This window comes from Euprymna scolopes, chromosome 35 (assembly GCF_053919585.1).
Source record: "Euprymna scolopes isolate OS-2025 chromosome 35, ASM5391958v1, whole genome shotgun sequence".
Taxonomy (NCBI): Eukaryota; Metazoa; Mollusca; class Cephalopoda; order Sepiida; family Sepiolidae; genus Euprymna; species Euprymna scolopes.
Genome location: NC_136516.1, coordinates 26,872,743 through 26,897,848, shown reverse-complemented (window position 1 = coordinate 26,897,848; position 25,106 = coordinate 26,872,743). Strand labels below are relative to the sequence as shown.

Below are 25,106 nucleotides of genomic sequence, written 5' to 3'. Positions count from 1 at the left end.
TTAACTCTATAATAATATATACAAAATGTGCAAGAATTAAAATATCATATTTAAGCGTATTTTACAACCTGGCTATGCTGGGCGTCCCTGCTAGCTTGGATAAATACTTTTGCAGTTTTAACAAAAGAGCTACTATAATATCAGTGTTTCCATTTACGCTGAACATCTACAGAATGCCAACATCAATATATTACATATGAATGAGTCTCCTGTGGAATTTCCACAGGTCCCGTTAGTTATTATTATTAGTGTTATTATTAGTAGCATGTATTCTCAGCATTATCTTGAGACAATAAAAAAATAGAAGTGTTCACAACGCGTGCATAACTTCTTTATATTAAATCGCAATTCGTCTTTTTTTTCCCCGCATCTCTCTCCCTTCACCCTCGTTCACTTCTGATCAACTCACTTTTCTCGTGTTTGAATATAAAATAATGGAAGTCAGTCACCTGAGCTTTCAATTTTAAAGTTATTGCCACCCATTTTCTGAAAGATACAATGAAATTATTTCCAAACTATGCAGTTTCTTATCTTCCCTTTCCACATTAATAATATAATGCAACTTATATTTATTTTCTACCTTAATAATATAATGCAGCTTATATTTATTTTCTACCTTAATAATATAATGCAGCTTATATTTATTTTCCACCTTAATAATATAATGCAACCGATATTTATTTTAGTGTATTCCAAAATTTCTTGTCTTCTCCATCAAGCATATCCCATATTGAAAATATACAATTGTATTATTGCACACATCTGCTCTATCTAAGAATATTGAGCACCGACTCCCAAGCAATACAGAATATTTTTTCTGAATTAGTATAGCAAAAATTTACGGAAATATTTTCTCGAGCAGCACTGCATTGAAAAACACCTGCTTTATGTAGACTAATGATGATTTCCAGGCAACACCGAATAAACACACTTGCTCTATCTAGGATGTTGAGCACTTATGTTACTATGTGCCACTTACCAAATTGAAAACTGTGACCTTATGCTTATTGCTCTTGCTTAGATTGCTAATGAAATCATCCAAATAAAATTAAGAATGCCTCCAGAGCACTACTGAAATCACCTTTTCCAAGTTTTCTTTCTCATACAATTCTTAGATATTGACTGGACAATTGCGGGTAACCTTATTGATGATTATTATCAGAAAAATAAACGATGGATTTTGGGAAAATATATATTTACAACTTGAAATGTTTAGTCAGGAATTTAAGCAGGAATTAAAAAACAGTCGATTTAGGAATTTTCGGAGTAGTTGTGGAATTTTTTTTCACAAAGGCATCACCACTTATCAAGGCCAAGAGAACATTCGAGGATAAGCGTTAAAGAGTGTACAGTAGACAGTTGGACAATAAAGTAATCGTTAGTAATGGAAATTTGGTAAATTTGTTAACTTATATGGAATGGCTCAAAAACTTGTTTACGTTAGACTTGAAGACAACCATATTATAGTCAGCTGAAAAGCAGGAAAACGGAAGGCAATTTCACAGACGTGCAGTTCTAAGAAAGAAACTTTGTTCATGGAATCTACGTTTAGGCACAGATAAAGAGTGGGGGAAATTAAAGATAGTGTTTTCTGCTAGACGGGTGTTTATTGTGGAAATTTGGCGAGGGGGGGGACCATAGATTGGAGCTCAGTCGAGCACTTGCCATGAAAATGACAATAAAGCAGAGACAATCTTGCAACATCTATTCTGTGAGAAAGAGGTTGCAGGGAAGAGAAAAGGACATCCCCTACGAGGCTACGAAGTCTATTTTGAACTAAGTAAACAGATTTTGTCTTATGGAAAGGTCACCTGTTTGTGTCTTTGGACACATGGTTGGGGTTTGCTAACGTGACTTGACATCTAACGGCTAAAAGAAAGTTTTTATTGGCTTCTTTATCATGTCAACTTCTTGCCATAACATCATTTCCTCAACACATTAATTTTCTCATGGAAAAATTTTCTTTTTTTACTCCTTTACCTTCCAAATCTATCATTCTACGTAATATGGGTTCGACATAACATGCTTAGGGAATTTAGATAATACTACGGCATCAAAGAATATTATTCTTTGTATGATATTTTTTTTTTTTGAGTCTACTTATTAAGGATAAGAGCTCTTCAAGGATGAGATGAAGAACCCTCTCAGAGTACTAACCTTCATTGATTGCATATTTAATTTAATACTTTTAAAAATTTTAATATTTGCTACTTGTCTTTTTCAGCAATGCGAACAGGATGGTGGCACCTTGCAGATATCGAACACCTAAAAGGCGTGCTAAAGTGCCTTCATCCTCGAGGAATACGTGAGAGGAACCTTCAGAAGTCTTTGCAGAAACATTTTGACCTTGTATGTCAGGCCTGCACCAAAGATGTCAAAGATGGTCAGTCAAAACTCTTTCTTTTTTTCTTTCTTTCTTTCTTTCTTTCTTTCTTCTCTCTTTCCTTCTCCCTCTTTTTCTTTTGTTCTCTCTTTCTCTTTCTATTTTTTCCATCACTTAACCTTACATTAGTCTCTTTAAATTTGTCAGCTTCATTTATATTTGGTATAACATCTTTAATGTCTACGCTTGACTTGCCCACCAAGTTTAAGTCATAAATGGCCAACAGTTTTATCACCGCTCACTGGGAATTGTTTTATCATTATCAGTAGGTGTGACCTTGTAGGATCTTCACACTCGACGAATCTTAGCGCTTCAGATTTTTATCTCCTCTGAATGATGATGTCGATCAAAACGATCCCCCACATTTCTATTCCTGAATTGCGGACATCACAACTAAAATGGGGCTGACACCAAAAGGTTTTTTTAACAATTGTGCACATTGCATATCCAGGTGTGCTTATCGTTAAATCTATATATCTATAAAAGTGAGAGTGTGGGTGTGAGGACACTTCTCAACCTATATATTCAACAAATTTAAGATTTACAGACTTGAAATTTGGCATATAGGGTATTCAGACAGGTGGAAAACTTTTTAACTGGTTTTCATCCAGAAAAACGGGGACTAACGGGACAAAATTTAAAAAATTGGTAGGCGGGAGGGGGGGGGGGTTCATCAGATTTTTATCTGCTTGTCAACTGTTTCATGAGTACGCATGCGTGAATTGTTCACATGACAGATTATTTATGTTAAGAAAAAGTAGGTTTGAAAACATTTTGTAAAGATAGTGTCAAGCTGGCCTAATGGTTATCGTATTTAACTTTAGGTTTTGATTTCGATCTCAGCTCGAGTATTTTTTTTTTTTTTTTTTTTTTTCACAAGAAGTGAACGATTTAGAAAAAAACATAATACTTGCATGCACATGTCTCCGTTTCTGTATTAATTAGAATATAATATTTATGCATATTTTATGACTGGGCAACGCCCGGCCGACCTGCTAGTCGTCAATAAAACAAAAAAACTGTTGGACATTCTTGATTGAAACTTGGTGGAGAAGTCAGGTATAGATTGAAGTTCATTTGTATTAAATGTGAATTAAAGATTCTATGAGTGGCATTTTTTTTGGGTCAGCCTATATTAGCGACCTGTATGGGGGGGGGGGCAACAGTGTGAATCATGCTCTTCAACGTGCATCTTAACAAAAAAAAAACAAAGTGTAAAAACTGGTCATTCTAGTTTTTTCTCATCTGTTTTTATTTAATCCCCTCCCACTATTTGACCCCCTTCCATCATGGGAAGATATGACACAAGGTCAGAAGGTGGGGATAGAAAAGTGAGCACAGTGTAACATGAAAATGCCTGAGCAGCTCTATCAACATTCTCTGTTAGGGACGCCCTAGGCAATTAGCAATAAACTAATTCATGTATTTATTTTTTTTTGTCTATGTATTATATTTTTTATTTAATTTTTTATTTTTATTTATGTATTTATTTTGCATTTATTTTATTTTGCATTTATTTTATTTTGCATTTATTTTTATTTTGTATTTTTTATTTTGTATTTTTTTTTATTTATTTTTTATTTTTATTTAGTTTTTATTTTTATTTAGTTTTTATTTTTATTTAGTTTTTATTTTTACCTGGTTTTTATTTTTTATTTTTATTTTGTTTTTATTTTTATTTTGTTTTTATTTTTATTTTTTATTTGTTTTTATTTTTATATTGATTTTATGTTTTATTTTATTTTTTGTTTTTTTTTATTTTATTTTTTGTTTTTTATTTTTATTTTTTTATTTTATTTTGTATTTTTATTTTATTTTTATTTTTTTTATTATATTTTTATTTTATTTTTTTATTTTTGTTATTTTTTATTTTTATGTTTTTTATTTTTATGTTATTTTTTATTTAGTTTTTTATTTTTTATTTTAGTTTTTTATTTTTATTTTATTTATTTTTATTTTTATTTTATTTATTTTTATTTTTATTTTATTTATTTTTATTTTTATTTTTTATTTTTGTTATTTTTTATTTTATTTTATTTTTTATTTTATTTTTTATTTTTATTTTTATTTTATGTTTATTTTATTTTTTATTTTATTTTATTTTTTATTTTATTTTATTTTTTATTTTTATTTTATTTTTTATTTTTTTTTAATTTTTTATTTTTATTTTATTTTTATATATTTTTTATTTTATTTATGTATTTTATTTTGTATTTATTTTTTGTTTATTTTTTGTATGAATTTATTTTCTTTATATTTATTTTATTTTTTATTATTTTATACTTATATTTATTTTTATTTTATTTTTTTTTTGTACCATTATTTTGTATATTTATTTTTTGTTTATTTCATATTTTATTTCTTACTCATTAATAATTAATTTTTTTTTCATGTTTTTCTTCTTCAGAATTCAAATTAAAAGAACGAGATGAATTTCGGTTTGTGTCAACAACTGGCGCGCCACCAACAGATAACGATTCCAATGTAATGTCTGCAGTGGCCCATCAGGTCGAGAACGAAGTCTTAGAAGAAATCATGAAACTTGAGGAACGAGTTTATTCTGCAAGTTTGCAAGTGAAAATCCGCAGTCAAGATCGCGATCGACATGATGAACAAGCGTCCACCAAGGTAAAAACTAGTTTTGAAATCTGCGTAAATATTCTTTAAATAAAACAAATGTCTTTTAGACAAAAAACATTCTGTACGTACCGTCAACTAAGTATATTTACCGGCTTGTTTGGTTTTACTTCACTCAAAGATTCTGTTTGAAACTTATAAAGATGCCGATGAAAACTATGGGACACTTCTGACTGCTGTTGGATTATCTTGCATGAATCGGGCATAAATGTTTGAGTAACAAGATGAGTGATAACGACAAGATGAGAGTTGTGGACAGAATAAGGAAGTCAGATCACCAGAGTTGATTGGCCAAATAAAAAATTTCATGGAAAAAGACCTCCCTCTTCCCATATAGATAATACGTGGCTTAATGGGGGATGCCCTTTTCTCTACCCTGCAACTTCTCTCCCACAGAAGAGACGTTGCGAGCCTATCCTTATAGATATTCAAATATCCCATCAAAGTTCTTCTTTCTCTCTCAAACGCCTAGCCTAGCAACCTCCTTCCCTTTCTAATGTACACTCTTTAACCCTTATCCTTGAGTGGCCTCTTGGCCTTGATAATGTGGTGATGCCTATGTAAAAAAAAAAGAGACATTGTTAACCTTTCTCTGTTTTACCGTTATTTTCATGCCAAGTGCTCATCTATGTGTCCCCTTGCCTGACTTTCACGATAAACACTCGTCTAGCTGGAACCACTATCAATAACTTCCCCCACTCTTTATCCGTGCCTAAACCTAAACGTAGATTCCATGAACAAAGTTACTTTCTTAGAACTGCACGCCTGTGGAACTCTTTTCATTTTCCTGCTTTCCAGCTGACTACAATATGGTTGTCTTCAAGTCAAACGTAAACAAGTTCTTGATGAGCCGTCCCCTTAAGTAATCCAATTTACCAAATTTCCACTGCTAACGATTACTACGGTATTGTCTCATTGACTACCGTACACTCATTAACCCTTGTCCTCGAGTGGCCTCCAGGTCTTGATAAGTGGTGATTTGTTTGTCAAAAAAAAGTTGTGCAAACATAAAGTATATGGTTTTACTCTGACTCCTGGAATTCTAAAAATATTTAAACTCCGACTCCTTTTTTAAGTCTTCCAAGCCATAACTTCAAAATTTAATGTAAGTGAATAAATAAAATGAATTAATATATGAATACTTACATTTAACACTTGTACGGCTGTCACTTGAATTTGCCTCTGAAGCCATAACTATGGTTAAATTTAAGCAGAATGAGATAAAATCTATCAGCAGGTTCAGTGTAAACGAATTGATAGTATGTTACATCAAATTCTGTTGCTCACTAAATTAGTCTAGTAGCAAATTTCATTTCATGATTTAGTTTGAATTAAAAGCAGAGTTGAGTAATCATAAAGTATACAATTTGACTCTGACTCCTGGGATTCTAAAAATATTAAGACTCTGACTCCTTTTTTAAAATTTTTCAATATTCAGATTGTTAATTCTTTACAAATTAAATTATCCGACTGTTAGCATTCTTATTTTGACGCCTTCCAAAACCTAAGTTTCTGTAACTGTGATAAAAAGAAATGCAGTTGATTAGTTGCTGGAAAATTTGTGTTACATATGTATTAGTTAAAAACATGGTTGAAACTGATGTTGTAAAACTAGCTTTCATTAACATAACACTCCCACCATGAATTGCTAAATGTGACAAATATTTTAAGCAAACCAAAGACTTTGATGATAGATAATACATTGATTATGAGAAATATAAAAACTGAATGATAAATTATGCAGTCAACACACATTAATGATAAAAGAAATGAAATGTTAAACTCTAATAGGTTTTAAGCATGATTGCACCTTTACTCTCCAACCACCAATTGTCATGGTTAATCGCATTTTTCCTGAGAAAAACTCGGTTGTGATCATAAAGTATACAGTTTGACTCTGACTCCTGGGATTCTAAAAATATTAAGACTCTGACTCCTTTTTTAAGTCTTCCAAGCCATAACTTTCAACAAAATGAGACAAAATCTATTCCATTGAACTTCTTTACCTCTCGAACACTGAGTTGGTAAAGAAGTTGAGAACATAATTTTTCCTCTCCCCAATTGACCATTTAAATATGTGATAGTATAACTTTCTTGTGGTTTCTTAGTCTTACTGGATTCCAGGATGAGATTTCTTGTCTGATGGATTATCCCGCTTTGTTTTTCTACTTTCACTTGGAGAAGATGCACCATTCCTCATGAAAACCAATGTGACTTCTTCGCTGCCACCGAAAGAAGTAGGTAATGCCTGGGAGGAGAGCGTTGGTGTAAAAAAAATAAACTATATAAAATAATAATAACAGAAGAATCAAGTTAGTGTGTGAAAGATATCACGAATAGAAACACTGCTGTATTTTTGTGTAGTCATTTTAAAATTCTATGTTTAGAGAGAGGAGGGGGGGACAGAAAGAGAGAAAAAAGAAAGATATATGGAGATAGAGAGAGGGGGTAGACAGAGAACAAGAAAAGGAGAGAAATAAATAGAGGAAGTTAATGAAATAAAAGGGCCTAACACTGACAGAAATATTAATATATCCAAAATAAACATGTACATCAAGTGTGTTGCCAAGGTTGCTGGAAAAATGGTAGGATCCTTCTACCGCTCCAAAAGATATCTTTTTTTTTTTTTTTTTTTTTTTTTTTACATGGGTGTCACCACTTATCAAGGCCCGGAGGCCACTCAAGGATAAGGGTTAATAGGTATACATTAGTCATTGTGATTTTAGCATAGTAAACAGTGGGAATTTTGTAATGATGCAATTCTCTATCTATATAAAAGCCAAGTACGCTCAAGGATGGAGTACTGCTGCCACATCTGGGCAGGTACTGCTAAAAATAACCTATCCTGCCTTGACAGAGTACAAAATAGACTTCGTGGTTTAGTGGGGGATGCCCTTTTCTCTACCCTGCAACTTCTCTCTCACAGAAGAGACGTTGCGAGCCTGTCTTTGTTTTATTGTTATTTTCATGGCAGGTGCTCATCTTAGCTCCAATCACTGGTACCCCCTCGCCAATCTTTCATGAAAAACACCAGTCTAGTTGAAATCACTGTCAATAATTTTCCCTATTCTTTATCTGTGCCTAAATCAAAACGTAGATACCATGAACAAAGCTTCTCTCTTAGAAGTGCACGCCTGTGGAACTCTCTTCCATTGCCTGCTTCCCACCTGACTACAACGTGGATGTCTTCAAGTCCAACATAAACAAATTCCTGATAAACTGCCCCCTTAAGTAAGACACTTTATCAAATCTCCATTACTAACGATTACTACGATATTATCCCATTGATTACTGTACACGCAATAAACCTTATCCTCGAGTGGCTTCTGTACCATGCGCTCACGATCAGAGAAGAGAGAATCAGAGAGAACTTTGTCATTTACAGCCTTTGATGTGTTGCCGTAGATGGTCGTGTCATCAGCATAGATGTCAACGAATGATTTAAGTATGTGTTTTGGGAAACCATTGATGTAGATCAGGAAGAGAGTTGGGCCCAGGATGGACTCCTGAGGGACTCCAGCATTAATACTGTGGGCCTCTGATTTCTGCCCATCAACCACTACTCTTATGACCCTATCGGAGAGAAATGATTTAATAGAGAAAATATTTCCAGTTATACCGTAGCTAGAAATCTTGTGAAATAAGCCTTTATGCCATACCTTGTCGAAGGCCTTTGATATGTCAAGAGCAATTGCCCTAGAAAGGAAGCCTTTGTCGAGAGATTCACTAATCCTATGAGGTATAACTGTTAGCACATCTGCTATAGATCTAGCAGAATGGAAACCATATTGCATGTCACTAAGAAGGTTATTTCTGCTGAGATGGTTGACTACTTCTTTATTTAATATGGATTCCAGCAACTTACTCATGACACACAAGAGACTTATTGGTCTGTACTGAGAGGTAGATGACTTATCACCTGAATTCTTAAATACAGGACATACTGATGAGGTTTTCCAGGGTGTTGGGAAGCACTTCTCCTTAAGGCAACGCTTAAACAGTTTTGTAAGTATGGGGGCAAGTTCTGGTTGAAGCTTTTTCAACACCATAACTGGAATGCTGTCAGGGCCAGTTGCTTTACTGGAATCAAGGAATTTAGAAAAAAATTACTCTTTCTGCGTTCATAAAAAGAAAATTGTCAACAAAACATCTTAAAAAGTTGAAACAAATGTTATTACGTCTTATTAAATTTGTAAGAATTAATTATTTTTAAAACATTATTTTCCATCTTTTGGCCACAACAAGTAAAACTTAAAATCAATGAAAAATGTTTTAAATGTATTTATTTTTAAATTGTACAGTTTTAGTTGATAGCAAATAGATTTTTTTAAAAGATATTTTATTTTAAATTGTACAGTTTTAGTTAATAATATATTAATAGCAGGCAATAGAATATTTGGTTCTCGTACAAAATTCGATAAAAAGAATTCATACACTTGTGACAGAACAAAAATTATGTAAAATTCATCAAGTAATTTTATTTTTAAGAAAGTAAAATTTTACGAGTAAGCGAAAAGGGACTGTCTTGCGCCGCCATCTTGAAGAAACAAAAGGAGATAAAGTAATAATAATTCAAGCTTGTGAAAGATCAGCTTTGTAATGCCTATGATTTCCCACTAATTTCCTAAGATTGTCTAAAAAAAAAAATAAATGTCTTTTATATGAAATAAACTACTGGATCTTTTTTGTAAATTTTGGAATTTTTCATCACAGGTATGTGTAGCATGAGTTTTTTTTTTTTTTGTGTGTGTTGGTGAATTCTGGACATGTACCGAATATTTAAATCAGCTTATTTTTATCTTAGAGTTGATCAATTAATTTTTTTTAAGAAAAAATATTAAAGTGATTTTAAGTGACTAATCGAAAATTATAGGCATTTCAAGGCTGATATTGCAAGTTTGAATTGTTTTCAAGTTATCTGAAAAGTAATGGAACTTGTGTTTCAAAATTGGTTTTCATATCTGATTTTTTTTTTTTTTCCTCCAGGGTTCAAGATTAGCTCAGAAAGCATCTTCCGAATCTGCCGGGAAGCCTAAAGAAAAACCAGTTGAAGAGAAACCGGACGAGAATCAATCTTTGCTCGAAAATGCTCGTGAACGATTAATAAAACTTGAAAAAAATATTGAGCGGCGATACTTAAAACCTCCATTATGTAAAAGGTGAGTGTACGCTTTCTATTTTTTTTTTTTTTTAATGATTTGTCTTTTATTTGTGTGTGTGTATGTCCACAGCTTTTTATTTATTTACTTTTTATTTATTTATTTTTTTATTTATTTATTTTTTTATTTATTTATTTATTTTTTTATTTTTTATTTATTTTTTATTTATTTATTTTTTATTTATTTATTTTTTATTTATTTATTTTTTTATTTTTTATATATTTATTTTTTATTTATTTTTTTGATTTATTTTTTATTTTTTTTATTTGTTATTTATTTATTTTTTATTTATAAATAAAAAATGGATAAATTAAAAATAAATAAATAAAAAATAAAAAAAATAAATATATAAAAATAAGTAAAAATATTTCTTTTATTTTTTTATTTATTTTTTATTTATTTTTATATATTTATTATTTTTTTTTAAATTTAAAAAAAAAATTTTTTTTAATTTATTTATTTTTAATGTATTTATTTTTAATGTATTTATTTTTAACGTATTTATTTTTGATTTATTTATTTTTAATTTATTTATTTTTTATTTATTTATTTTTTATTTATTTATTTTTTATTTATTTATTTTTTATTTATTTATTTTTTATTTATTTATTTTTTATTTATTTTTTATTTATTTTTAATTTAGTTATTTATTTTTTATTTATTTATTTTTTATTTATTTATTTTTTATTTAGTTATTTTTTATTTAGTTATTTCTTATTTAGTTATTTTTTATTTAGTTATTTTTTATTTAGTTATTTTTTATTTAGTTATTTTTTATTTAGTTATTTTTTATTTAGTTATTTTTAATTTATTTTATTTTTTATTCATTTTTATTGATTTTTTATTTATTTTTATTTATTTATTTTTATTCATTTGTTTATTCTTTATTTATTTATTCTTTATTTATTTAATTTTTTTATTTTTTATTTTTATTTTTTTTATTTTTTTATTTATTGATTTTTTATTTATTTGATTTTTTATTTATTTTTTATTTTATTTTTTATTTATTTTTTATTTATTTTTTATTTTTGAAAAAATTTTGTTTTCATTTTATATTATTTTTTATAAAACATTTTAAATTTATTTTTATTTTTACTTTATTAATTTTTAATTTATTTTTAGTTCATTTTTCATTTATTTATTAATTTTATAATTTATTTTTTATTATTTTACTTTTATTTAATGTTTTTATTTTATGTCTATTTTATTTTTAATTTATAATTTTTTTATTTTTCATATATTTTTGTTTTACTTTTAATTTATAATTTTTTATTTTTATATATTTTTTATATATTTTTGTATTTTTAATTTATTTTTGATTTTTAATTTATAATTTATTCTTAATTTTTATTTTATTTTAATTTAATTTTTATTTATTTACATCTAAGTAATTATTATTGTCTTAATCTTAATTGTAATCTTAAGAAATGTACACATGTGGGTGGCAACTGGTGAAAAAGCATGTGTCCTTCCTGCGATAGCAAGAACTGTATGGGCGACAAGATTTGGAAGCACGTGTCAATGTGAGAGGAATTTTAAAATAAGATGCAATCCAAACTTTGAACAAAAAAAATGGTCTGACGACTGTGTGCCATTAGGTAAGTTGCAGACATAGCAGCGGAGAGAAAAACAAAGATTAAAACAAAAACACCCACATGGTGAAAACAGGCCGGCGTGAGAGATTTAAAACCCACGTGGTGACGGGACAAGCTGACATATCGACACGGCAGAGTTTTGTAAACTACAAGGTGAATTTTTAAAACAAGATGCAATTTGTTGTTGGAAAGTACTGTTAATAAATGCCTTTTATTTCAACTAGAAAAAGTTGCGTCAGATTTCTTTTTTTTTTTTTTTTTTTTTTTTTTCTTTTGTGACTTTCTCAAACACAACCTGCTGAGTCTGCATGCTTAAATATAACAACACTGTTGAAGATAATGATTACGTATCTCTTACGGAACAAATTAAAAATTATTGACAGAAAAGTTGCAGAATAAGATAACTCAAGAAATAGCAAATCTATTAGTATACGTATGTATATATGTATGTCTGCCTAAAACTTTTGACAGAGGCCACGGATTTTTACAAGATTGGTATCATTTTGAAGCTCGACCCTTTGGACGACAAATATAAAAAAATTGGCTAAAACATTAATTCCTTCACCCTCAACTGGCCACTTTTCTACAAGGAGAGGTCGCTTTTTTTTTTTTTTTTTAAAGTCATCCCCTCTTTTTGATTGACTAGCCTTAACTTAAACCTTCACCACTTCCCGTTTGGCAATGGACGCAACGGCAAAGACGTCATGTTTTTTTTTTTTTTTTTTTCATGTTCTTTTCCTTTGCGGTATGGGTTCAAGCCTGCCTGCTTGCCTACTACCACTTTTTTTTTTTTCATTTTATCTTTTTATTTTATCTTTTATTTTTTTTCATTTTATCTTTTTATTTTATCTTTTTTTTTTTTTTCATTTTATCTTTTTATTTTATCTTTTATTTTTTTTTCATTTTATCTTTTTATTTTATCTTTTATTTTTTTTTCATTTTATCTTTTTATTTTATCTTTTATTTTTTTTTCATTTTATCTTTTTATTTTATCTTTTATTTTTTTTCATTTTATCTTTTTATTTTATCTTTTATTTTTTTTCATTTTATCTTTTTATTTTATCTTTTATTTTTTTTTCATTTTATCTTTTTATTTTATCTTTTATTTTTTTTTCATTTTATCTTTTTATTTTATCTTTTATTTTTTTTTCATTTTATCTTTTTATTTTATCTTTTATTTTTTTTTCATTTTATCTTTTTATTTTATCTTTTATTTTTTTTCATTTTATCTTTTTATTTTATCTTTTATTTTTTTTCATTTTATCTTTTTATTTTATCTTTTATTTTTTTTCATTTTATCTTTTTATTTTATCTTTTATTTTTTTTTCATTTTATCTTTTTATTTTATCTTTTATTTTTTTTTCATTTTATCTTTTTATTTTATCTTTTATTTTTTTTGCATTTTATCTTTTTATTTTATCTTTTATTTTTTTTGCATTTTATCTTTATTTTATCTTTTATTTTTTTTTCATTTTATCTTTTTATCTTTTATTTTTTTTCATTTTATCTTTTTATTTTTTTTTTTTTTTTCATTTTATCTTTTTATTTTATCTTATTTTTTTTTCATTTTATCTTTTTATTTTATCTTTTATTTTTTTTTCATTTTATCTTTTATTTTTTTTTCATTTTATCTTTATTTTATCTTTTATTTTTTTTCATTTTATCTTTTTATTTTTTATTTTTTTTTCATTTTATCTTTTTATTTTATCTTATTTTTTTTTCATTTTATCTTTTTATTTTATCTTTTATTTTTTTTTCATTTTATCTTTTTATTTTATCTTTTATTTTTTTTCATTTTATCTTTTTATTTTATCTTTTATTTTTTTTTCATTTTATCTTTTTATTTTATCTTTTATTTTTTTTTCATTTTATCTTTTTATTTTATCTTTTATTTTTTTTTCATTTTATCTTTTTATTTTATCTTTTATTTTTTTTTTCATTTTATCTTTTTATTTGATTTTGTTTAAAAACAAAATCAAATAAAAAGATAAAAAGTTTAAAAACAAAATCTATCTTCCACTGCTGGTAGTAATAATGCAATAATAAATATTTATTCATTTTTAAATCACCAATAAAACTAAAATTTATAGATCTCCCCTCCCCCCAGTGTGTTATTACGTTTGTGAAAATATCTGCACATTAACTTTTTTTTTTTTTTTTTTTTACGGTAATATAAAGAATCGGAATCTGTAATTGGTCCTCCCTCGCCAAACTTTCACAAGAAACACTAGACTAGTTGAAAACATTATCAATAATTTTCTCCACTCTTTATGTGTGCCTAAACCTAAACATAGATTCCATGATCAAAGCTTCTTTCTTAGAACTGCACGCCTGTGGAATTGTCTTCCATTTTCCTGCTTTCCAGCTTGGTTGTCTTCAAGTCCAACGTGAACAAGTTTCTGATGAGCCGTTCCACTTAAGTTAACAAATTTACCGAACTTCCATTACTATCGATTACTATATTGTCCTTTTGACTACTCTACACTCTTTAACCCTTATCCTTGAGTGGCTGATCGGCCTTGATAAGTGGTGACGTCTATGTAAAATAAAAATTAAAAAAAAAAAAAAATTGTATCAGAATCGGGAAAAGTATTAACATTTTCCCATCACTAACATATAGTCATAATACGTAGTAGTAAATAGTGATATTTACATCTAGAAACAAAAAAATAGATTTAAGCTCCTAAAATTTGTTTTAGAATTGTTCAGAAGGACCCGTCACGCAATGGATAAAGTACTTAGTAAAATTCAGCTGTAATAGTTATATTTTTGGAGATAGAAGGTTCAATCTTCAGTGCGGGGGACTGAAAAATACAATCGTGAATTATGTAGGACTTCTATACAGTCATAGTGATGAATTAAATGTTTTCGTTTGAAATTCTGTGAACATTCTCGAGTTCGACAAGATACACCTGAAGAAGGTCAGAGGTTACATCGACTGAAACATTGTTTGTGAAACTAACACCCAAGATTAGAGCAATAGTCCAAATGATAACCTCATCTCAAAAATGGTAAAAAAAATTTTTTTTAAATAATTTGTAAATCGCATAAAAATGAAAAACGGTCACAATTTTATTTAATTCTTTTTCTAAATCTAAAAAAAAAAGTGTTTTCTTTTTTTCTATTTTGCAGCCTCAACTTGGCTCATATCACTCTGCCGGGAGACAACCACTCTAGCAGTTGCCATGACAGTAAAGATGAGGAAGAAGACGTGCCGCCTGGATTGCTCACGTGGCGTAATGCCGTCCACTCATCGTCGTCAGCCGCGCAGTTAACTCTGTGTGCGAATTTGTTAGCGAATTCAATAGCTTGGGAAAAATCAATTATGAAAGTGGTAAGTCGTTATTTAATATATAAAGGAGACCTGTCTGTATGCTCACTAAACTTTGGTCAGCTGCATTCAGCTGGGTGGAAACCAGTACCATCTGAAAGAGCAATGTCTCTGATGCATAATATGTAAAAATTAGAACAAAAGATTAATTCTGTGGTGGTCAACTTTTTGGAAGGGATGTCCGATTTTTGCGTCGCTCTTTTCGCAAGTCACGTATGCGTAATTAACTAAAACTATGTTTAAAAAACTTATTTTGCAATATGATGACGTCATAAGCACTCGTGGTCGTGTGGGCAAACGCGTTTGTAACTTTTTTCCTTCTTCCCCTCTTTTGTGTATCATGTTCAAATACTATGTTTAAAAAACTTATTTTTTTTTGCAACATTTTTTTTTTAATTCAATTTTCACCCCAAACAAAGCACAGTGCCACTTTGAAGTAAAGGGCTACTATCTGGGACATAATTTTCAGGGACATTATGAAGGGAGATGAGTAGCAAGATGTATGTTAACATTACACTTGAACTTCTGCATGTCAGTACAGTTGGGAAAGCAGAATCCCGGAAGTGAGTTCCAAAGTCTAGCAGTTTTGGGGAAGAAACTATTTGAGTAGAAGGCTTTCTTACACCTAGGGATCTCTACTGTGAAGGAGTGGGATTTAACTGCTTGTCGACGGTGTTCACGTCGAGGGGGTACAAGTGCCTGCAGCTCGTCAGAGCATTCACCATTAAAGTACTTGTAGAACAGGCAGAGGGATGCAACATTTCATCGATGGGACAGGGGCTGAAGCCTAGATGACAGTTCAGGACCTATCAGGTCTGTGACTCTCTTTTGACCCCTATCAAGAAGCGAGAGACGAGTAGCAGATGCACCAGCCCAAATGTGACAACAGTACTCCATACATGGGCGAATGGTGGCCTTATAGAGGTATAGGATATTTTCAGGCATAAGTAGTTTTCTAGCACGGTAGATAGAGCCCATCTTCTTTGCAGCAGCCTTGGCAATGCTCTCAATGTATCTATTCCAGTTCATGTTCCCTGTAAACGTCATAACATCATAAACCCTCGTGGCCGTGTGAGCAAACTGTAACTTTTTGCTTTCTTCCCCTCGGCTGCTGCGGCCTTTTTTTTTTTTTTTTAGTTGCATAGGCACTCCCTGGTATTTTGATTGAAAGAAAAGCTGTTTTGATTAATTTATTTATTTTGGGAGGGGAGGGGGGATTCTGTGTATAGACAACAAAAAATGCTCAATATCAGAAGGATAGCTTCTTCCCTTCGTATTCCTTTTGCCAAACTATCTGGTGGGGAGGTTGTCATATACTCCTTTTTGGCGGTGATTACAATTTTGTGTTTTTATCTGTTATCTTATTTTTGAAATTGTTGTGGGGGAATCTATGAAAGTGCTGAATATCCTTAGTATAGCACGTGTGTCCAAACTGAACTTCATGTCGACCTGGGCAACACCGGGTTTTCATGCTAGTCTATTTATAAATGAATCGGGTTGGGTTAGCGACTTTCCAAAAACACAGCACCATTCTACAAAAAAAAAAAAAAAAAAGGATGCCAATTACTGTTAAAGTAAAGTTTATTTAATTTATGTCCTCCCAGTAATTTTATATGGCCTTGATGGGCTTAAATAACCCATCACATTGAGGTGTTTCAAAATCATATAATGCGTTTCATTACGTGACATTGCATGATTGAAAAAATCTCCATCAAATTATTATTTCCCTATCCTCTCTATTTGATGAAATCAAAAGTAAAACCTTTAAACTTTTTGGCCATGTCAAACGATCAACCACTGGTCTGTCAAAATTATGCTTTGAGGATATGTTAGAAGGCAAAAAAAGACAGATGAAAACCAGCAAATGAACTCTCTACCATCTGCTAAACCAAATGATTTTTATAAAAACCATTAATTCTGCCCCCCCTTCCCCGTTTCTCTGAGATTAGCATTTCCTCATCTCTTTTCTCTTACCTTTTCTTCTTCTGAATCTTTTCCTTTTTTTTTTATTTCTTTCTTTCCTTTAAAATCCTTTTTTTTTCTCTCTCTATCTCCTTTCTTCTGTTTTTTTTTTCTTTCCCCCCCAAAAAATCGGTTATTGGCTAAACCATTTTCCCCAGCCCCAATCTAGCAAAACAAAACATGACAATCTTTTTCTTTCTTAAATCCTATTATCGAAACCAACAAACGAAAACTATTATGTCGTTGAATGCATACATAATTCTCTTGCTTCCATGTTTCAAATACTTGCTAAAATCATACATGCACCTGACAATTCTTTTGTCGATATTCTCAAAATTAACACTGAGACTAATTTAGCAACATATAGGTTTTATTTACAATTAAGCTTTTTGCTTATTGACAATGAGAGAGAGAGAGAGACGTTGGTTGGTGTGTGGCACGACGACAGAAAGATGTCAAACACGCTGTAAGTCTTTGTTGTTTATGTTATTTCTTCTGTAGACATCCGTCGACATTTCTAGAAATGTAAATATTAAGATATTACATTCTTTTTTTTATTTCCCCATTGTGCAATTGATAACTCCTGACCCAGAATGTAAAGTTTTTTGTTTTCATGATAATTACAATTCTGCTCATTTTTATGGGACACAAGAATATAGATCAAAATCAAAACCTGGAATGTGCGTGTGCGCACACTTCTGCTTTCCTTGGCATCGCCATATCTCCATATCTCCATATCCAACTTTATATTGTCTAAAATTCTTTTTCGACACAAGACTATGGCCAATTTGATGGCAACCCTGGCTAGGGCCACTCCGAAAACTGTTATCTTCATTTAATTATTGAGAGATTTTACTTTTCTCATATACAGGAATTTGGAACATCTGGAATTTGGTAAAAATTTCAGATGTTCCAAATTCCAAGTGTCAGCCATACCAGACTCCTAGTTTGTTAGCAAGGCAATCTGGTATTGCCTGGGTTAGAATTAATGTTACATAATGATGTATCAAAACAGCAAATTGATGAAGACCACTAGACCAACGATTCAAAGGAGCTGGGACAAAAGAAGCAGGGAACAGATGGGACAATTCAGAAAAAAAAACACTTGGCATAATAGTATTTATAGGAAAGACTGAGACTAACAACATCACGTTTGTGAGAGAGAGTGAAAAGAAGAAAGAGCGATGCCAAGTAAATTACAGACATGTTTTTGCAATTTATCAAGAACCTCCAAATCGGACGGAGATTCACCAGCACAAATACAACAACAGTAAACTATAGATGGTCTCATAGTAGATTCGTAGAGATAGAGAATATCCGCAGGTGTGAAAAAGCGTTTAGAGCGATGGAGAGAACTGATTTTATGAGAAGCGGAAAAAGCAATGGATTTAACGTATGAACTTCAAGATTTAAATATGAAAAAAAAAGTACAAAAATTTTTTTTTTTTTTTTTTTTTAATTAAACTATTCTGAAACTTGAATCCAATTTGTTTGTGTCATTATCTCTCCCAACTCTATTTTTGTTTTCAGCGTACACAGATGAGATGGAAGATGTAACAACTAATGAAAAGGGGAGCCTTTGGGTCGCCCCCCCCCAACTATAGCCAATCACTTAGATTTTTACTAGTTTATATCAAATAAACATTGATATTTCGCCTATAAATTTTTTAGTAAACCTTTTGAAAATGTTTCTAGTTGTGCGTTTGTGTGTGGCCGTTTATATGGACACATGTGCATTCATCGTTTCTTTTCGTATCGTTGATAATCAGTGTTTTTGTTTTGCAGCTTTGCCAAATCTGTCGAAAAGACGATAACGAGGCAGAACTGTTACTGTGTGATGGCTGTGATAAGGGTTACCATACGTATTGCTTTAAGGTAAGCAATTTGGAGATTTTTTTTTTTTTTCGTGTTTAACCTTAGAATGGTTACAGTCTAATTTGCTAACTTGAAAGGTGAAAATTTTACCTTGAATTAAAAAATAAAAATTTACGAACCAAAACAGTAATTTTGAAGATACAAAATGAAAATACAACTTTTCTCTTTTTGTTATTGTTTTTTTTTTTTTTTTAATAAACATTGCAGTTGAAGAAATACCTTAGAAAACCCTTTCCAAAAAAAAAGTAACGAAAAATGTTTTTTATATATATTGAGTAAATCGATTAATAATTTTGAATTCAAAATCAGTTTCAAAAGGAAAACAAACAAAATCCACTACATTGTATGATCATTTCAACAACGATGTTCATCTTATTTAAATTGACAATCAATAGTGACAATATTAATATAGCTCTAGGATATCTATACCTATTGAGCTTATTATATATCTACAGTACAATGAGCACTGTTTGCCTTTAAAAGTATTAATACATTTACTAGTACATAAAAATAAACTCTGCTCTTTAGGCTCTAGGTCTAATTTCCTCTAAAAAAAAAAAAAAAATACTAACTACTTAATTTACTCACATAAAATTAATATACGAAAATATAGATTTATGCGTAAACTTTAAGTATTTACTTCAAAAGTGCTCAATACATAGGTAGAGCTAGTTAGTAATTTATAAAATATATATGGCGATTAAGCTACACTGAATATTCCGCGTTTCATCCACTCTAGGATTCTTCAGGCTTAGGCGCATAAGCGTGAAGAATCCTAGTGTGGATGAAACGCGGAATATTCAGTGTAGCTTAATCGCCATATACATTTTATAACTTTTTATATATATATATATATATATATATATATATATATATATAAACTTAATTGCCAAAAATTAGTGCGTGTATAGTCTTACATGATGGGAGCATATCCTTGCCAAGTGACATCCCTCTATCCCTGCCACAAACTGTACAAATGACACAGAAAAAACACCCATGTGACACAACATGCAAAATTAACCGGACCAAAAGTGCAAAAACGAAACCGTTGAATCGCACAACTACCTTCAGTTATGGGAGCGTAAAGCACTGCAGTGACTGGGAGTGTGAAGCTGGAGTTATGCTGCCAGATATGAGCTCTGTAGTTTATATTACATTAAACTTTGATCTTGGTTAGGAAAAGTTTTGTCAAGGTCGAAATTTCCAAATTTGATGTATGGGTTTATGTACGTTAATAACCGTAAGCATCATGCAAATTTTCAAAGACCACGAGAAGGTTACCAACATCCTGAGTGAAAGTGATCTTTGAAGAACGAACTGGATTCGAACTTGGAATATCCAGGTCACCAGTCCGTGACGTTAACCACTAGACCACCGTCACATCCCAACAAACTTATTAACAATACTTAACCCTAAAATGAAAGTAAGAAGTTAGTACATTGCAAAAAATAAAAATAAAAAAAAGAAAGAAGAACAAAACAAAAAACCAAAAAACAAAAGAGTAACATATAGTCAATATCCTATTTTTTATCTAAACTTTTCTCGGACACCCTGAAATATCGTCTAGCATCCCATGGGGGGGGGGGACAGCATCCCAGATTGAGAACTCCTGATCTAGATTAAAGTTAAAGTCACGGAAAAGATGGAAGTCACACTTGTGGCGATAACTTCGATTCTACTTATTGAAGAGATTCGCTATTTGGCCCATATTGTAACTAGTGAAGCTCCGTAGATTATATTACATTAAACTTTGATCTTGACTAGGAAAAGTTTAGTCAAGGTCAAAATTTCCAAATTTTGATGTATAGGGTTTATATACTTTAATAACGACAACCATCATGTAAAGTTTCAGCTGTTCAGAAAAATAGTCTGTGAGAATACTTTAAATGGTATAGAAAACGAAGAACCAGATAAAACTTTAGCCTAGCCTTACGTTGTCGGCAAAAATATGCAGTCTCATGACTCGTAAGTCCTTATTTTTATTATTCGACCATTCTCATTGTGGTTGTTATTTTTATAAAGATTTGACCAGATGTAACCACCGACCTTCTTCAAGTGTATTCTTATCACTCATCCGTTCACCCATATTTTCCTTGGCATTTCCCTGTGGACTGATTCTCTTAACTCAATTTTACTACATTTATTAATCCAAACATTTTCATCTATTCTTTAAATGTGACTCTACCATCGGAGTCTCGTATTCTGCGCACATCTTCTTAAACTGTCCAGTTTTAATCTTCCTCTAAGGTCATCAGATCTCAGTCTGTCTTTCAAGACTCAAATTTCCATACATCACCACACTGCGTACACATGACTGATAAACTCTTACCTTGGTCGACAGTGGTAATGCTCTGCTGGTTAGTAATGACAGAATGAAATCACCAGGATAATATATATTAACTCTAGCTTGCTCAGTCTTCTTGTTAGTTTTGTATATTACTTTCTTACTGTTATATTTGCCACCAAATTTCTCTCTCTCTCTCTCTCTCTCTCTGATTTTATGTAATTTTTACTCTTCTTCATCCCAAACAAGGCATATTGTCACTTAGAACGTAAGTGGCTACTATTTGGGGGACTGAGGTGAGTTAGGCAATGAGATGTCTGTTCGCATTACATTTAATGGAATCATCAGGATAATATATAAACTTTCAAACTACTCGTCCCATAACGCTGAAATTAACAAGAAATAGTAATCATACACCAAGGATGGTTTATTGAACTATGTAGCATAATATTACTTTATTTCCACAGGTCCCACTAGTAAATAATAATAATATATCGACAATGATGATAATAATAATGGTAAAAATAATACTTCGATATAATAATGATAATATAGAAAAAAATCTTTATATATAGTTATAATTAACTAAAAATATTTATATATAGTTATAATTAACTGCTAAACTATTTGTCACATAACACTGAAATTAACAAGAAACAGTAATCATACAGCAAGAATGGTTTATAACTCGTCCCCTCGTCAACAGTGGTATCACTCTGCTGGTTAGTAATAACAGGATCCCTGACCTTACTCCATCTACTCCTAACTCTTGCAATCTTATTGAAATTGAAGAGGGAGTTATAGTCAACTGGAAAACAGCCCAGCAGAACAGATTTCCACTGGGGCAGTTCTAGAAAACAAACTTTGTTCAATGAATTTACGTTTAGATTTCGGCACGTGAGGGAGTTTATTGATAGCAGTTGTAGATTTCCCTTCATGCAACGCATACCCTCAACTCTCATTTTCGCTTTCATACATCACATTGCGTACACATAACTTTTCCCTTGGACAACAGTGGTAACGCTCTGCTGGTTAGTAATGTTATTTGCTTTTCTTTTTTTTTTTTTTTAAACAAAATTTTAAACTTCAAATTAATGTTTACAACATGAGTTAGTTTACAAATTGCCAAAATATTAGTTTCTATTTCAAAGGGAAGTAACTATTATGGACGAATATGCAATTAAGCCCCCGCTTAAAAAATTTTTTTTTTCTAAATGAATAAGTGCAAAAGTTTTCATGTATCACATTCCAAAGATCATATACATTAAGTAATTCTGAGTGCTTATCACGTATAATATTAAAGCAGTTTACTATTATTTAAAACAACAATACAGAATTTTAAACTGCTATATATATATATATATATATATATATATATATATATATAATAGGACAACAAGAGAAAGAAATGAAGACACAAAACTATATATTGGTAGTTATAGAATGGATCATTTATTGAATAATGGAATACAGGCAAAATTTGGGGGATAGAAGGGACTCTTTCTATATCTACCAATATATAGTTTTGTGTCTTCATTTCATTCTCTTGTCCTATTGTATAAGCTCCAATAATTATTGTTGCGCTTGGCATTATCCGGATAAGTCTCCATTTGTGGAATTGATCTTTCTCTTTTCTCTTTTACTTAAAGCTATATATATATATATATATATATATATATATAAAATAAAATAAAAATTACAATTAAATTTACCAAAATGATCCAAGATGGTAAAATTAAAGTATATTATAAATATTAAAGAAATAATATTTATAAAATTATCTCAGCCAGATGTAAAAGCTCGATAAAACCAAATAGGAAATAGAGCTTATAATATGAGCAAACAGTTAATAAAATATGTTAAAAAAACACTTTGAAATGAGTTAAAAACATATTTAATCTGAAAAGGAAACACTAATTCCTACCCTCTGATGAGAAGGAAAGTATTTCTTCGAAACTCTGCGGATTAAGGACTATCCATTTATCTAGTGTTTCCTTTTCAGATTAAATATGTTTTTAACTCATTTCAAAGTGTTTTTTAACATATTTTATTAACTGTTTGCTCGTATATATATATATGTATATATATATGTTATTTTGTTTAAATTTCATTCAGAAAAACATAATTTTTCAGAACAGAAATTAATTGTTTGAATAAACAATACAGGTCAGATTTATGAACATCCTTTCATTGTATCTACTCTTATTTCATCTATTTTCTTTATGCCCCATAAAAAATGTAATTAATTTTTAAATATATCTTATTTGTATTTGCTACATAACAAAATTATTTAAAATTAGATCAAATATTTGCTAATGACTTTTCCTCTGGAGAGATGAGCCTACATTGAAAATTCATGGGTTAAGGGAAAAAATCTGAACCGTATTCTTTATTTAAGCAATAAATTTCTGTTCTGAAAAACTTAAATTTAAACAAACAAAAAAAACTTATAAATTCCATTTGCTCTATCAAGTATATTGAGCTATTCTATTTTTGTCTTATGTAATATTACCTCCAAGAAATATTCAGTAAGACTCGATGCCACCCAATTCCTTAATCTGTGTTCCTGTTCCCCTCAGGATTCTGATATATATATATATATATTAAAAAGCAAAAAGACTGTGATTCATCTGACTAATTTGCATAATCATGTTTTAGACTATTTCTAATAAATTAATGTTTGGTATTATTCATTAGTAATTTCATTGTCCTTTTTTCCCTTCATATATGCCATGTTTTTGTCTACATTAACAGTAATTAAAGTCGTTTAATATAAAAACGAATAAATTATCAAAACATTTCTTCAAATATTATCTTCCGTTATTTTCAAGGGAGATAATTGAAATGGCATAACATACAGCACTGAGTAAAATTCAGTTATAATTGACGATCTTCTGGAGGTTAAAGGTTCAATCATCAATGCAGGCAATACTCAAAATACAAGTACGAATTAAATAAAGGGTTCTGTTTGAAATTCTGTACAGATTCTTAAGAGATCAACAAGATATACCTAAAGAAAGTCAAAGGTTTGTAGTTTGAATCATACAAATTAGCAATTGTCAAAAATTCAGAAACGGCGATCCTCATCTAAAAAATTCTTAAGCAAATTAATCCAATTATAAAACCAGGGGACATAACTCTTATACCTCACAAATTTCTACAGCAAAGATTCAGCCATGACTTTGCATTAGGGCAACACATTTCTAAAAATTCAGATTTTTTTACATCAAGTTTTGCACTCTACAAATATTCCAATTTTTTTTTTTTTTTTTAGTTCATATATATACACATTCAATGTACATGCATTGATATGTGCATGACAAAAAAAAAAAGCAGCAGAAATGAATTGTGTATCGGGTTATGTTTATCACTGAATGTGTTTATTAAAGGAATCATGTATTTAGTAACTGTTTGTTTGCATATGTTCACATCGCTTGACTAATCGTTACAAAACTTGCTCAAAATAACTCAGAACAGATTTAACTTTGATATACCTGGCTCAGCTTAAAGATCAATAAAAAGGCAAAAGTCAAACTTTGGTTCTGTTCATTATAAAGACTCACTACTTGGCCCATATTGTAGCCAGTGAATTTCTGTATCTTACAGCCTTGAAAAGTTCGGCTAGTTTTGACATTTTGACAGAATTTCAACTTATGTTGTCCGACAGATATGACGCCTCAGACCTGTCTAATGTTCTTTTATTTGTTTTTTGTTTTTTGTTTTTTATCAGGTGGAGTTTACAGTTTCACGACTGACTTATGTCTTTGTTTAATGTATGTGTTATATAGTCTGGGAACCAACATGTTGTAGCCTCAGTCGCAAAGCAAAGAAAGAATAGAAAAGAACTTTAACTCGCTTTTTTTTTTTTTTGTACAACATT

General features: G+C 30.1%; 1 protein-coding gene across 17 annotated transcripts in view; it reads left to right on the top strand.

Moving 5' to 3' along the window:
* The window catches only part of LOC145259755 (bromodomain adjacent to zinc finger domain protein 2B-like), a 401,536-nt gene that overhangs the window by 363,363 nt on the left and 13,067 nt on the right, over positions 1–25,106 (top strand). For all 17 annotated transcript variants that reach the window (XM_080117486.1, XM_080117484.1, XM_080117483.1 and 14 more), the window contains 5 exons: positions 2,225–2,383; positions 4,791–5,011; positions 10,007–10,179; positions 14,907–15,108; positions 18,853–18,942. In XM_080117486.1, the coding sequence (XP_079973612.1) occupies positions 2,225–2,383; positions 4,791–5,011; positions 10,007–10,179; positions 14,907–15,108; positions 18,853–18,942 (845 nt within the window). The remainder of the gene's footprint in view (positions 1–2,224; positions 2,384–4,790; positions 5,012–10,006; positions 10,180–14,906; positions 15,109–18,852; positions 18,943–25,106) is intronic.